This window comes from Neoarthrinium moseri (assembly GCF_022829205.1).
Source record: "Neoarthrinium moseri strain CBS 164.80 chromosome Unknown scaffold37_Wmoseri_CBS_16480, whole genome shotgun sequence".
In the NCBI taxonomy this organism is placed as follows: Eukaryota; Fungi; Ascomycota; class Sordariomycetes; order Amphisphaeriales; family Apiosporaceae; genus Neoarthrinium; species Neoarthrinium moseri.
In genome coordinates, this window is record NW_026055151.1 from 277159 (window position 1) to 292205 (window position 15047).

The window sequence follows — 15047 nt, forward strand, 5'->3', positions numbered from 1 at the left end:
GGAGACTGAGCACATGCCATGTCATACCCTGCCATGCCATGCTATGTCGCAGCCTCCACCATACTGCCCGATGGCGGCGGTCCCCAAGCAGGAATGATAGCGAGCTCGGGCTGATACAGCCTCCACCGGGCCTTAGGGTGGACGTTTCTTTCACCGTTCCGCGTTTCTTCAGAGCGCAGTTCGAGACCCCGCCGTTAGGCGTTCTCTCGTCTTTCTTTACTCCTTTGAGAAATCTCCGACCTCCTGCTTCTAGCTTGGGGTATAGCGCAGAAGCTATGGAGATGACATCGCGCGCTTGAGACATTTCGGCGGTCCAGAAGGCGTCAAGGCCGTTGTCGCTAGACTTTGGCTCCTTGGCTGCCCCCATGTGCTCTAGAGCCCTTAGGCGCCTCAAGCCCAATTAGCAGCGGGCCCAGCGCTTCAGAATCCCCCAGGACTTCAGACCCCAAGACTGCAACATCCGGCAACTCCATTTTCGAGTAAAGCGTGCCACAGCCGCGACCGACGGCGGAAGGAACCTCGATGCATCATTATTGGACCCTGGCAATATTGAGTCTCATGATCCCGTGGGTTAAGGGTCCTCAGAAGCATAAGTTCGTAAAAGCAAGGTAGCCACAGGGAGGCCCTGACTCTGACAAAGACCTGGGTACCGCAGCCGCGGGCAACATTGCTACGGGATCGCAATGACAAGAGTCACCCACGGTTATGTCTATTAGCACAGTACGTATGTGATTTCGAGCCTTGAGCCCTGGGCCAAGAGCGAACACCCTCGTGGGCATCTATCTACAATGCCTGTCTTGCTCCCTTGACAAGATTGCAGAGTACGGGATCGCTGGGAGGGGAGGGGGCCAGTTTCCGTGATTATCCTTCTTCGTACACGCACTGTTTACTGTGCATGTTGACAGAGAATGTATGTACGTATGCGGTATGGAGGGAGACTTGACTCTCTGGGCGACTAGGCTGTCCAATGTGACCAGGGGTGCAAAACTCCCCTCCCCCTTGTGGCTCGCAATCCTGTACCTGGATGGGATGGATACGGGCGACAGCCCGCGCAAGAGTGCTTGCTCAGCGGCCATCTGGGCACATCGAAAAGCGCAGCGCTCACGACCTGGCCTGGTGTGAATGCGCTGGCAGGGGGTACCACGTCCTGGCAGCAGGCTTCCCGTGTTGACTCTCGCAACCCACTCAATCTGGACCCTGCAGACCTGCCCGAAGATACGTACCCAAGTACTGGTGTACTCGACACTAGAGCATCATGCCCCCATCTCGTCCCAAAAGGCTAGACCGAGTGGGAAGATGACAAGGGCCCGGCAGGCTTGTACCCACGACTCCAGCCGGCTAGGCGGTACAGAATCATTGGCAGGTACATTGGTACATGGGCGGACTTTTGTCTGCAAGACCCCTGGCCAGCATGGGTCACTGCCACCCAGGCTCTTGTAGGGCAGAAGATTCCCAGATCCACGTCGGCGGGCTATGGCCTATATGAGTGCATAGTTCCCCTCGACGGCCCATCCTGAATGTTTCTGCCCCCATTCATGGAAACCAAGCATCAGTACTCTATTGTCCTATAATACCCTCCACGGCATTGCATCGTCGTTGCTTCTGCTTGCTGTGAACAGACCCCCAAGAGGCTTCACATCTATCTTGCCTTTTAACACCCAGTCGGAGACCGTCTCACAGCCCACTGCATAATTCCGGACTGGCCGTGTACAAGTCGGTTCGTTTGAAGAAGAAGAAATCATCCCGACAGCCACGCGAAATTTGGATCATTCCGTTCATCCTGAACGCTTAGAGGTCCCTGGCACTTACAACTGGTATATATACTCCACTGCCACCCGTCGCGAATCACTGTGTTTCCTGGCGTAAACACCCTACGAGGGCAGCCATTCCAACACTGGTCACTCTGCTCTGAGCATCCTGGAGCTTGGTCAAAGACTACTGGATTTTGCCATTCCACCTGCATTGATCAGGTATTTGGTGGTCGCGCAGAGAGCAGCTTAGCTCTGCTCACCAGACTGGCCCGCTGCGGACCCAGTCCTAATCACCAATTCACAACACAGCCATAATGGCATCGATAACAGATCATCCATATCACATGTTCCCGAGATCTGGAGAACAAGATTTCATGCTTTACCCCGAGAGCCAAGCGCCGGCTGGCTACGCATCACCGCCCATGGACGGCCAATATAGCCCCGAAGCATTTGGATTCCCTCAGCACTCGGGCTTCGAGCCCAACCCAATGTATACCTTTGACAGCAGACTGTCCCCTGGGGCATATCCCGAAGACGGCGAGCTTCGAGTCACGTCTTCGAACCTCTCGACCACTTCAGCTTCATCGTCCAACATGGGATCGCCACACTCAAACCACGACCAACTGGCGTATAACCCAGAGTTCGGCCAGAACGCCATGAGCATAAATCCCGGCATCGTTGGCGACTATTGCACCGGCACCGAATACTCGACCTACGTCCCCCAAGAGATGGAGGGATACAGCATGGTTTATGAGAGCAAGCCTGGCTTCGTTGGTGAGTTGGCACAGGTCCCTAGAAATTGTACGCAGACCGATTCTATTTCCTTTGTGTCATCGTCCGACGATTTTGTCCCGCCCGGCCTCGCGCTCGACACCAATCTACCGAACAATTCTTCTTCCCCGACGCTGTCGAGGGCCACTTTCGAATCTCCTATGTCTTCAGCCCCTTCTGTATTCTCACCTCCCATCACGGCTGGGCCGCAATGGGACAGTCCCAGCAGCGTGGAAGCACCGAGTCCTGTCATTCTAGCCAAGACTCCGCGCGTTTCTTTCTTTTCTCAGAGCAGCGGTCATTTCGCAGCTCCACTTGGTTGTCGGTTTCCTCTGTCAAATGCGAAGGCTTTCCATGCAAGGGAAAAGTGTACTGACTCGCGCCCTCGTCCAGATCCCTCGGTACTTCACCCGGAGCTCAGAGGACCCATGGGGCCTCCCATGCAAGGATATGAGAACACTTTCTCACCACAGAACCCCTACCCCAACTCTCCCGCACTCTCTGGAGCCACCTCGCCCGTGCCTGGCATGCGGAACGGTAGCGCTTCGCCTTACGTTCCCGCCTTTCAGTACAGCCCTTTCGCAGTTCCTGCCCAGGACGGCCGCCGGCCAAGCTTGTCATCATTCCAGTCGCAAGATTACTCGTATAGTGGAGACGAGTCCAAGGAGAAGCAGCGATGCCCCCATCCAGATTGCGGCAAAACGTTCAAGGACCTGAAGGCGCACATGTTGACGCATCAGAATGAACGTCCAGAGAAGTGCCCGATCCAGACGTGCGATTACCACGTCAAGGGATTCGCCCGGAAATACGACAAGAACCGCCACACCCTGACGCACTACAAGGGCACCATGGTGTGCGGTTTCTGTCCTGGATCGGGCTCGGCGGCGGAGAAGTCGTTCAACAGGGCTGATGTCTTCAAGCGACATCTCACAGCCGTGCACGGTGTTGAGCAGACCCCTCCGAACAGCCGCAAGAAGACTTCTACTTCGGTGAACACTGGCAAGAAGTTGACCGGATACGCACCAGACGCCACCGGCAAGTGTTCGACATGTTCGTCGACATTCTCCAATGCCCAAGACTTCTATGAGCATCTGGACGACTGTGTGCTGCGTATTGTCCAGCAGGAAGACCCCGCTGAGGCAGTCAACGCCCGCCGCTTGGCCGAGGTCGAGAACGACAAGGAGGTCCACCAGACCCTCGAGAAAAACTCGCTCCCCCTCACGACCCAGACGAACCCCCTCTCTGATGAGGAAGACGATGAGGACATGGACGAAGACGATTTCCAAGATGCCGATTACAAGGGACGGAAGCCCTCGCCCAAGAGGAAGGGCAACCCGGTCAACGGTGTTCAGAAGTCGCGCGGCATGACGCACTCCCGCGGCGGCCCAGCGCTCAACGCCAAGACCAAGGGCCGCAAGAGCCGCCGGGACTATCCTTCGTCATGGGGCTTTGACAAGGGCCAGATGACCATGAAGAAGCGCGTGATGGCTGTCTTTGATGGACCTCGCCGCCTGGCCAAGGACGACATGATGCTCTCCACCGAGCAGGAGGTTCGCCTCAAGCTGTCTGACGGCAAGTCGTACGTCACCGATCTTGACGTTCAGACCATGAACCGCGCGCACGGCTTCCTCGGCGCCACGGATGAAGAGAAGGGTGTCTGGATCTCGGATGATCCCACCGAGGAAGACATGCGCAAGATGCTGGAACTTGCGGGCCAATAGAAGCCACACAAGCAACCACCCACCCCTCTCTTCCTCACACATACCGGCTGCGCAACCTACGTATATACCACTACCCACCTAATCACCGCCCGGTTTCCGTACACAGAGATGACACCGACTACCAAAAGAGAGACGACGGAGCATGACTGGCGCAGGCTATTACTGTATCTTGTATCTGCTATTGACGGACTAATGACACTATGACGCTCTGGGAGGCTATTAAAGGAAGGAATTCATAAAAAGGAGCGGCGGGCGACAAACATTCACGACGGGATTGGAATGTGCATTGGAAGGTGGCCCTTTCCCCCAGCGAACGCTACCTTCTGCGCTCCGCTGCCCGGGTTTTCCGACGGCTATTGTTTTTTTTTTTTTTTTTTTTTGTATTTACTCACCTCTGAGCGTGGTGATGATACCCTTGTTTGATATTCATTCTCATGTCATACTCATCATGATGGCTCTCTCATGACCAGATACTATCTCCATAATTGAGACTAGGCTACGGCAGATAGCCCCGAGTACACAAAAGTGCGTCTCGTTTCGCTGTGATGTAATGCGTCCTCGGCTCCGCTTGCTAGGCCGACTCGTGAAACGTACACAAAGCCCACAGTGACTGACTTACAGTTTGTAATCTCACGGGTCCGGTGGTCTTGTCTCGTGGGCCCCCCCCGGCTGTCGGTCAGGGACGCCTGCTGCCTTCCCCACGCAGGAGTCAGTTACGTCGCTCTGAAACAGACCAGAGGCCCGCCAAGAACTCACCGAGAACGGCATGAGTAGCAGGAGGGAACCCTCGCCAAGCCACGCGTCTCGGTCCGCGCCATGAGGCCACAAGTCGGAAAGGGGACGCTCAGCCAGAAAAGTATATTGAGGGAACCTCAAACAACGTCTTCGGCGTTCTCCGTGGACCACTGACTTTTGGGGAGCATGGCGTTACACTCAAGGCCTCCCCGACCCTGCGCTTCCCCATTGGCCAGTTTCCCGCAAAGTCAATGGTGCGCCATGGCTGCCCACGACTTGCAGGGGAACGTCTTGGGCTTAGCTGAGCTCACCCACATCCACATCCACTCGGCCGGCGCAGTGGAGCCAAGAGTGGCCCCCGATTTTTCTGTACCGCTAACGAGGTCGCTATACCGGTTCCAGCCAGCATCTCGGTAGAGTTGACAGCTGGGTTGTGGGGATGGTGGGCTTTGGTGGGCTTTTCTTGGTGGGCTCGGGGGGGTCGGTTGGGCAGTGTTTGATCTGGCTGCTGGGCCCCCTCTGGCTGATCTGAAATGAGAGAAACCCTCATCCCTGCCGAACCTGGCGTGGGGTCACACGGTAGTCGCAAGGGCACCGCCCCTCCATACTGGCAGGCAAGAAGCCCGCAGTCCGTTTCGCAGCGCTGCGTTTCGTTCCGCACTGCCTCGCCAAGCTTTCCGCTTTTTCTTCTTTGGGCGGAGGGCCCCCAGCCCGAAGTGGTCTCTTTCTCGCTTGCTAGAAAGTCACAGGTACCTACATAGGAAAAGAAAGCGCAGGGGCCAACGGCGATCCGAAGCGCTGGAACCAAAGGTTTGACATGATTGGCCGGCGGGCCGGGCCGCTGATCTTTCTTTTCGTGTTGAAGAATTTCTTTTCCGTGACCTGGCGCCGACGCACTCCCGCGCCGAGGCCGTGGATTCTCGTCCGTGCCGTACCTCACGCTCCGGGGCCGCCTCGGAGGCATGCGTCTCGTTCTCACATCATCATCTTCCGTGCTCCGGAGCCCCGCACCCTCCACCACGTCTAGCGCTTTTTCCAGTTGGGGCTTGTGGGAACAGCCATACCCAACCGCCCCTCAGCGAAAACGGACATTATTGCATCTCAGATCAAGAGAATGTCTCTGACAACACGCCTCACCTCGGCCAACCAGGCTGACGAGGCCGAGGACTTCCTCGCCGACAGCCTGGGCGTCGTTTTCCCCGACGATGTCATGACCCTGCACGGCGACGCCTCGAACGCGCTGCGCTACACCTCGCCGCACCTGCCCAAGCCGCTGCACATCCAGCTCGCGGACCCGGACTCGGAGGACGACCGCCGCCTGTTCGGCCACTATCTCTGGAACTCCAGCCTGATGCTCGCCGAGTTCGTCGAGGCCGGGGCCCTGGACGTGCAGCTCCTGCGGCCCCTGGGCTGCGGAGGCGAAGACAGCCGCCTGGCGACGGCCGCGCCCGGTGCGGATAGGTTGGGGGAGAAGGCCTTCGACGTCCGCGGCCTCGACACCATCGAGCTCGGGGCCGGGACTGCGCTGCCGAGCATCATGGCCTCGCTGCTGGGCGCCAAGAGCGTCGTGGTCACCGACTACCCTGCGCCGCCGATCATGGAGGTGCTGCACAAGAACGTGGCCCACAACACGCAGCCCGTCTTCTCGCCCTCGGGCGCCGCGTCCGACTCGATACTGGTCGACGGCCACGCGTGGGGCCAGCTGGACACACCGTTCGCCCGGGCCCGCAGGCGCGGGTTCGACCGCGTCTTCGTGTGCGACTGCCTCTGGATGCCGTGGCAGCATGCCAACCTGCGGGCGTCGATCGACTGGTTCATGAAGGACGGGCCGACATCGCGGGCCTGGATCGTGGCTGGGTTTCACACGGGTCGGCAGAACATGTCTGGTTTCTTCAACGAGCGGGCGCTGGCCGGGTCCGGGCTCGAGGTCGAGAGGATATGGGAGCGGGACTGCGACGGGGCCGAGCGGGCGTGGGCGACGGAGCGCAAGGACGACAGCCTCCGGAAGCGCTGGATGGTCGTTGCGGTCCTCAGGCGCCTGGCCCGGATGCCAGTCGCCAGCGGCAGCGAGACCTGATCTACTCCTTGGTGCTTTCACGCAGACCGATGCCACAAGGGCTCTTCGAAAGAAGGGAACAGAACACTCCCTTATACCAGGTGCACTGCGCTGGGTTGCCACTATTCACTCCCAACAAGTGGAGCCCCGTCTTCAGCTCGCGCCGCTAGCAGGAAACATTCTTGTTTTAGTTGTCCCGGATCGTGAGCCTACAGCACGCTTGCCCAGCCCAAATATTCAGCTCGCCCAGTACCATTTGGTTGATTGGTCGCGCTCGGGGCCGTGGCGCCTGTGACAAGTCGCGGTATAGCGTTTGTTGAACAATACCATCGGGGGATCGACAATAGCTGACGTCGGGCTATGCCGCACCGCTCAAGCCATCACGGACAAGAGTGCCCAAAAGGGTATTTGGCTGAAGACAATTCGAGGCCAGGAGTCAAGATTGCATCATGGGCGCTGAACCGGCTCAAGGTGGTTGGATACACATAGGAGCATCAGTGTTGGAGAAACATGTTGATACATAAAAATCCCAAATTGCGCTATATATGCATGCTATGCAATATCGGAACGAATGACGACGAATGTTGCGAAGCCCTTTCTTGTGGCTTGGATATGACAATCTTGGCGACCCGGGTAGTCTTCATCCTCCCGTGTGTTTCAATGCTAATGCCCAAGTCAACTTGGTATGCCTTGTAAATGCCGATCAGACCCCAACATAGCAAACATTAAATAAACCAGGCTGTTGCCGAACATCAACGGCGTTGCCATGACTGATGAGACCCCCCTAGCAATCCTCCCCTGCAACCATGACAAGAATGAACAGGAAAACAGAATTTTACGGTAAGCACAAGAGACAGCAGAAAGAAAAATAGAAGAGAATGGTAGGAACCTGATTGTTGACTTCTGCATCGTAACGTGGTATCTCCACCCCTTTCCTCCACATCATTATGCTGAATGAGCCGAAATTGGCCAGTGTTGCAGTATATACGGCGATTGCAACTGTCATCCCTCCGTCCCCCCTCCGTCCCAAGTTGAGTCCCGCGAGTCGTGTATCATGAAAGCAACCCTCCGGCACCCATTGTCGTACACACGACTCTCGATTCTCATCGGCGCGCCCAACGGAAGCCGCCCAAATTCGCTCAACACGCATTACTTGCACTAGCACTGAACCATTAGTAAGAAACCCCGAGATCGCTTCCTCACGTTTCCAGGATATCTCGCTCCTCCTCAGTTGGCAGCAGCGGGGTCTCGCGTTGCGGGATATCCTCGCCTTTTTCGAATGCAGCCCCGGGTCCGCTGTAGCTCGGTTGTGAGACTGAGATTGGCCCAGCGCCAGTGTCTGGTTGCTTCGACCTCTCAGGCGCTTTCTCCTCGTTGGAAGCAATATCACGTACAAGGCTAGAGTTCGCGCTCCCTTTCACCGGTTGCGGGCTCAGAACCTTGGCGGATTGCGCTTTATACGTCGGAGACGTCAGCTCTTCTGAGCCGAAAGGCACGGGGCGCGGCGGCAAAGTGCCGCTGTCGTGTGAAGCACCACCCAGTTTCTGCAAAACGGCCTCAGACTGCTGCTTAGCCAGTTTCTGAAGCTGAGCCACAGGATCCTTATGGTAACGCAGAACGTTAGTCAGGTCGCAGAGGCAGTCTGATGGCTTCCACCTAAGTCCATGCGCACATACCCATTCGCTCTGGCCAGGCACGCCCTCCGCGGCCGGCAGCAGAGGATCTTCGTCACCGTCGCCGATACCAGGGACGCCACCACCCCAGAACTTTGGCCGGCGGATTGGTGCCGGGGTGACCGGGAGACTAGGCCGTTCCACTTCTGACGGGAAGTCAGTCAGCTTCGAGCCCCGCCTCTGCCAGTCACGCTCGTCCACCGCACCGCCGGGACTCGGTAGATCAATCGTACCAGGGGACTTCAGACTTCTTGTACGGCGGTGCTTATTCTGCAGCTTGTCCACGTAACGCTCGATCTCGGGCATTTCGTCCCAAGCATTCGAGCGCGTAAAAGAAGTCCAAGGGTCCGATGGTGTGATGTGAATGGTAGGGGTGGCGGGTGTGATTGGCTCTCTCTCCGGTTCCGTAGTGGAATGTTCTGTAATTGAGGACTCAGTCGACTGCCGAGGTTCAGAAGGGACAAGAGCCGATGGCTCACCCGTAGGCGTACTTGACGCCTCTGACTCAGCTGCTTCTTTCGTTCGAGAAGTCTCATCGGCAAAGACACGAGTAGGCTGCGGTTGATTGGTTTCCCAGGGGAAAAGCAACTTTGGCCTCTGCGTGCGGTGAGCGGGTGGTTCTTTCGGCGGCTCGTACCACATGTTCTTGGGAGGGCTTGGGTATCGTTCGGGAGGGACGAACGGGGCAGGATCTTGTGACATCTGATATATCGTAGCAGGGAAATTCGCAGCTTCCGGTTTAGAGTCCGCCGGGGGAGGATGTCTACTTGTTGTTAGCGCCGGTACCGTGACTACACATACGGACTTGACTGACCTTTGAGCGTCCCATTGAGCGAAGGTGACAGGGGGTGGCTCAGGCTTCCGCTGCTCGGGAGGGGGTGGCGCTGCCTCATGGCGATGCGGTTCAGGAACCTGCTCTTTGCGAGCCTCAGCTTCAGTTCCCTCAATAGAACTACTTAAGGACGATGCGCTAGGAAATTGCTCGTGTGGCTGGGCGGTGGCTCCAGGCTGAGCTTCTACATGATGCTCCAAATACTGTTGACTTTGGTGTTCGCCCCGATGTTCGGGGTGGTCTGGATCATGATGAAAGCCATGCTGTTGCGATTCGTCGCCGTCGTGTTCACTATAGGGCTCACCAGTTCTTTCAACGTGCTCGACGTGGACAACTTGGGGCTTGGGGGGTTGGTATTCGCCCTTGGTCAAATATTGTACCAGCTCCGACGTTGACTGGGAAGGCGTGATTCCCGGTGACTGGAGAATGTTACTGCCCAGCTCTCGAGAAAGCAGATGTCGGAAGTACTTACAGCAACTCGATAATGTCTGTCATATACAGCCCACCACCGGCCAATCATCTCATCATAAGGACCGCTCCCAGTGCTGGCGTACCGTCCCTGAAACCACGGTTTCTCAGGGCCAATGAAGTGGACCATGTTGATGCTGGACTGGAAGTGACGGTAGGCAGGCACATACTGGTAGTGGCTAGACGGCGTAACATTGTAGGTGAAACTAAGACGATTAAAGCCGTTCTTGAAGTGCATGTTCAGGAGACCCTGATCCGCTCCATCAAAGGATATGCCCCGCTCGGCCATGGCCGCCAGGGCATAATAGTCACCCATGTTGGGTGTGAGAACCATGACACCCGTGTTGAAAATGTCGGGCCAGCCAATATCTGGCGCTGCCGAGAATGCATGTGGGATGTCAAACAGCTCATCGGGCGCGCGGTACGCGATGACGTCGGCGTCTATGTAGACGATTTTGCGGAAATTGACCTGTTTCCATAGGTTGATCTTGGTGAAGCTCGAGTGCAAGTCGGTGCGGTTCATGAGCGACAGATTCTCGGGGAATGCAGTCCGAAATCGGGGCACGGGGATGACATAGTCGTATACGGTCTGGATTGGACTCCGTTAGACAGCCTTCGCCAACGGGGCGTGTCGTGTTGCTGCAGCAGACGTACCTTGAGCTGACTTATAGCTTCGGCCGCTACCGAGTCCAAGGTGACCAGGACGCCGAGCTTCTTGGTCGTGCCGGCATCTCGCAAGGAATGCGCCAGGACCAATGCGCCTACGAGGGAGTCAGCGAGCTTGTAAAAAGCCAATTGGCGCTCGGGCGCTTACCGGGCAAGTAGGTGTCGTTTAGTAGTAGCTGATGCGATGCTCTGGTTAGCAAGTTGTGTGCGGGTTTTGCAGAGACGCTGGGAGCATCTCACAGTCAGGTAGACATCCTCCGCTCCTGGCACAGCCATTGTGTGCAGGACTTGGAACAAAACAACGCCAGAATGGAGAGTATGCGCCCGCTCTGTATGGAGGACCAGAAACTCTTTTGTGTCGCCTTGGGGAGAAGGGCACGACGCGGAAGACAAGAGGCGAGAGAAGCACACAGACAACTGAGAAATGCGCGAACGAGTGCGGCGCGGCGATGGGACGATTGAGGCAAGTGGGCGCGGTGTAGCTGTGGATTGGTCAGGCGACAATTTCCTCGGTGACGACGCGAGGGGCGAGGAAAACAGCTGCTGACCTCTCGACAGGATGCACGCCTTAGCAAGCCTAGGAAACGGTAACCCAGGTAGCTATCGATGAGCTGCGTTCCCTGCTAGCCTGGGGATTGATACCGGTATCGTGCAAGGCCCAGGCAAAGTCATGGGCCGGCGGCGTCTGCTAGTCCGGCCGTGCAGCCTTCGCCGGGATTTGCAGCACAGGGCCGGCGATGTGTGACCAGATCAGACAAAACAATAGCGAGCTCGCAGGCACTTGGGATGCAAGATGCCGCTAAGGTTCAGCCGATGGCTACGGGATCCCGGACGCCTGACTGCTATGTAGACTTCGTTTGACAGTGGCTCCAGGGAACCAGTCTTGGGTGTTGGCGAGAGGTCACAATGTGCTTAGATGTTGGAGACAAAACCCCAACTCGAGTCGAGAGCGGTGCTCGTTAGTTATGGCTCCATCTTTCGTCACTCCAAGTCCCCGTGGGCGGACAAAGTGGACTCCGGAGACAGTGGATGGAGAGGAGGAGCAGAGGAGGATCAAGGCGAGCGCCATTTGGCCATCGCTTGATCAGGGATCCCCATCACGGTCGGTTGCGAAATTAGCACCTCGCAAAGGCCCCGAGAGCTCCCCACTTCTGCGCTAGTGCGCCGAGAGAGCCCAAGCTCCCTTCCAAGACCCTGGTCTGCACCCGTGCATTTCATCATTGTGCAGCGAACATCCACATCGGCCGTTAGGTTGCAAGCGGATACAATACATTCATTCAACGCCTTTAGTTAGTGATCAGTGCCGATTGATATACCGTCTCGTAAGTCAACAAATCCTCCAACGTAGATTATAATTATTGTTCGCCAGTAGGCCATTCCAGCACGCAAACCATCACGGACGGAGGGTTATTCGTGATGCAGACGCAGGGATGGTCTTAATATCCGCAGATTACAGACGCTGCAAGGTGAGGAATTTGCAATCTGCACGACCCACGCCATGCAGCAAGTCCTGCTATCACCAGGCCGATACGACCTCATAAATTTTACACTGTTACGCTTCAGTTCTCCCACAGCACTCTATTTACGTCTTCTGACGGCCGGCTGGCCAGCAGATAACTAAAACCGACCGAGAATGTCGACGGCATGCGTCAGATTTCCGGCTCATGGCCTCTCCATGTCTTCTCTCAAGACAATGTGAAATCACGAACATGGCTCTTGTAACCATTGCCTATACTATCGTGCCCACTGTGGCTGATCTTTCCTGCAGAAGAGCTGGTCACTTGCTTTTCCATAGCAGCAGGGTGACGAAACCTTGATGACCTTCAGCGGAAGCTTGACCAAACGGCTCTTTGTTTCCCAACCCCAACCTCGAACTTCCCCTCCAATGCGGAACCCCCGCATTCTCTGAGAAGCTGAGCCAACCACAACTCGACGCCAGCTATCAAGTTGCCCAGGTTAGGCAAGATCTCACATTAGCAGATCTGCCGTTGGGGATGCAAGAAGAGACCACGAGACCACGGCCTTTTTTGCCTCCAATATGACGCGGGGCGGACATATCTGGTTTCCGGTTTTCAAACCATTCTCGTTGTCAGTCCAGTTCGGTAACAAAGGAAGGAATGCACCTTCAGGAGAGCCAAGCCATGCAACAAGAGATGGAAACATCCGACACTGGTCCATCCAACTTGACCAGCAACTCATTGACTTGGTTCTGGTTTGTATTGAAGGGAAAAACAAAAGAAAAGAAAAACTGCACCTGAAGTTCTGCCGAGTCTATCGTAAATAGGCTTGGTTCTTCGCTATTAGCTAAGAGGGGATAAGGGGTAAGACACACGTCAAATCCACCATACATGTTATACTGAAATCACACAAATGCCGAATGCATTGGCTCGTTTGATGACTATCATTATCCAATGTGAGATTCCGAAAATAATGTGTGCAAGCCATAAAGATTTGATGTAGCAATGTGGAGGGTCGTACCTGATTAGCTGTACCTATCCGATGCCTATCCTAGGCACAGCCGGGATGATACAGGTGGGCCTAATGTATATACGAATGTGCTTTAGCACTTTTTACATTGGATTGCATTTGATACTGATACTGAGTGCGAGGATGCACTATGATTATTTTTCCTATTTCTTCAATAAATCTTTGAAGGCGTCGAGGCACTTGCTACTATGTGTGCTATTAGAAAAGAGTACTATATGGTCATTGGCCCTTGCTCCGCCACCAGGCAAGTGTAAGTTACCTGACAATTATGTGGCCTGGGGACCCCACCACAACCACCTTGGGGGCGAGCATATTCCAATCACCACTTAACATTTGGCGAGGCATTCAAGCAGGAAACCATTGAGTCAATGGGAAATTTGTCTACCCAGTCCTGCACAGTAACCTCCCACTTGCAACCTGTCATCACACATCCCAGACGCGCCTTCTGACTCTCGAGCCATGACAGCTTCCTTCTCGATTTCAACACACGCCGCTTTCAAGCTTTGTTAGTCTCGTCTCGAGCCGCCATCCGACCACCTTTGGTGAAAAAGCCAAGGGAAAGCAGATAATCATCAGCACCATCCAGCATGCTTCGAGGATATGCCAAGTCAGGCTCTCAGAAGAAGGTCGTCCGAGGCTCTGGAGCATCAATTACGACAATCCGCAAGAGAAACGAATCCCCTGTACTCCAGAGCAAACCACCGAGGAGCCGAGCTATTGTAAGTTTCCAGTTCACCAATGGCGGTTGCTATTATGCACAGATTCCCTGGCGTAAGCATTTATACCCCCCGTCTGGGTGTTCCAGAATGGGCTACTGGATGCGAATGATATGCATACGCTCCAGCAGGCCGCAAACCATATTCACAGCTATAAGGAGAGGAAAGTATACAGTGTCACAAAGCGAATTGTTTCACTTCAATGAAGATGCTTTGGCAGGCACAGGACACCCATCATGGCGAACACAAAAGACAAATGAGCTCGCTATTCTTCTTGAATCACTCGAGGTCGTTCATGAGCAACATACTCGCAGAGTATATCCACCCTTGTTGAAAAAGACCACAGAAACCACATAGTTGCATAAACTTTGTTTGCATTTCCCGTTGAATTGAAGCTCGCCACCGTTGAGTATCACACCAGGACTAATCACGGGCCATAGGTTTCCCGGCAGACCGCGGACGAACCTGGCGGGAACGGCGTCGGTATCTGCCTCTTCCTGGAGAAGCTTCCCCTCGAGTTGCGCCTGCAGATCTACGAGACGCTCCTGTGCTCGCCAGACGTGATAGCCATATCCGCGCACCGCCGACAGCAGCCCACCGAGGGGGCCCGGTGCAGCTGGTGCAACCACATGCACCGGTGCGACATGGTAGCGCCGTGGCGGCCGCATGTGACTCTCCTGCGAACATGCCGGCAGATCAACGCCGAGGCCACGACGGTCCTGTACCAGAAGAACGACTTCTTGGTCAGTGGTGAGTGTGCCTTTCCCCCTCCTCTTTCCTTCTATCCGTCACGCTCTCACTAACCCACACGGCCGCCCAAGTGCTCGTATACCAGACGTACCAGCCCACTAACGACTTCCTCTGGCACCTGCGGCAGTCGACCCTGGTCCAGATCCGGCACATGCGGTTCCGCGCCGGGTGCCGGTGCATGGACTGGGTGAGCGGCGAGAGGCAGGAGTGGCAGACGGACGGGCGGGCGCTCAGCCGGACGTGTTTCCCGCACTGCGTTCTGAGCTCGGTGCGGCCGTCGCCGTCCAGGGCTCGGGAGACGCACCGCCTCATCCGCTGGCACGTGCTCGACGACAAGCGCACCTACTGCAACCCGTGCCGGTGGTGCCGCGCGGTGTTCGGCGAGGTGTTCTAGGCGGTGTTGCCCGACGTCGACTGGCAG

At 56.0% G+C, this 15047-nt stretch overlaps 4 protein-coding genes across 4 annotated transcripts; 3 read left to right on the forward strand and 1 right to left on the reverse strand.

Annotated features, from left to right (window-relative positions):
- Nucleotides 1-2065: 2065 nt before the first annotated feature.
- JN550_008707 (uncharacterized protein) lies at nucleotides 2066-4243 on the forward strand (the record flags this gene model as incomplete). The annotated part of the gene is made up of 1 exon (XM_049320698.1): nucleotides 2066-4243. One exon carries the CDS (start codon nucleotides 2066-2068, stop codon nucleotides 4241-4243), a length of 2178 nt encoding a protein of 725 aa, XP_049169365.1.
- A 1849-nt stretch (nucleotides 4244-6092) lies between these two features.
- JN550_008708 (uncharacterized protein) lies at nucleotides 6093-7055 on the forward strand (the record flags this gene model as incomplete). The annotated part of the gene is made up of 1 exon (XM_049320699.1): nucleotides 6093-7055. The coding sequence occupies one exon, from the start codon at nucleotides 6093-6095 to the stop codon at nucleotides 7053-7055; it is 963 nt and encodes a 320-aa protein (XP_049169366.1).
- A 1178-nt stretch (nucleotides 7056-8233) lies between these two features.
- JN550_008709 (uncharacterized protein) lies at nucleotides 8234-10949 on the reverse strand (the record flags this gene model as incomplete). The annotated part of the gene is made up of 7 exons (XM_049320700.1): nucleotides 8234-8635; nucleotides 8711-9470; nucleotides 9522-9958; nucleotides 10012-10596; nucleotides 10662-10768; nucleotides 10822-10849; nucleotides 10914-10949. 7 exons carry the CDS (start codon nucleotides 10947-10949, stop codon nucleotides 8234-8236), a joined length of 2355 nt encoding a protein of 784 aa, XP_049169367.1.
- A 2798-nt stretch (nucleotides 10950-13747) lies between these two features.
- Nucleotides 13748-15020, forward strand: JN550_008710 (uncharacterized protein; the record flags this gene model as incomplete). Its single annotated transcript, XM_049320701.1, has 3 exons — nucleotides 13748-13879; nucleotides 14317-14626; nucleotides 14698-15020. 3 exons carry the CDS (start codon nucleotides 13748-13750, stop codon nucleotides 15018-15020), a joined length of 765 nt encoding a protein of 254 aa, XP_049169368.1.
- Nucleotides 15021-15047: the final 27 nt, after the last annotated feature.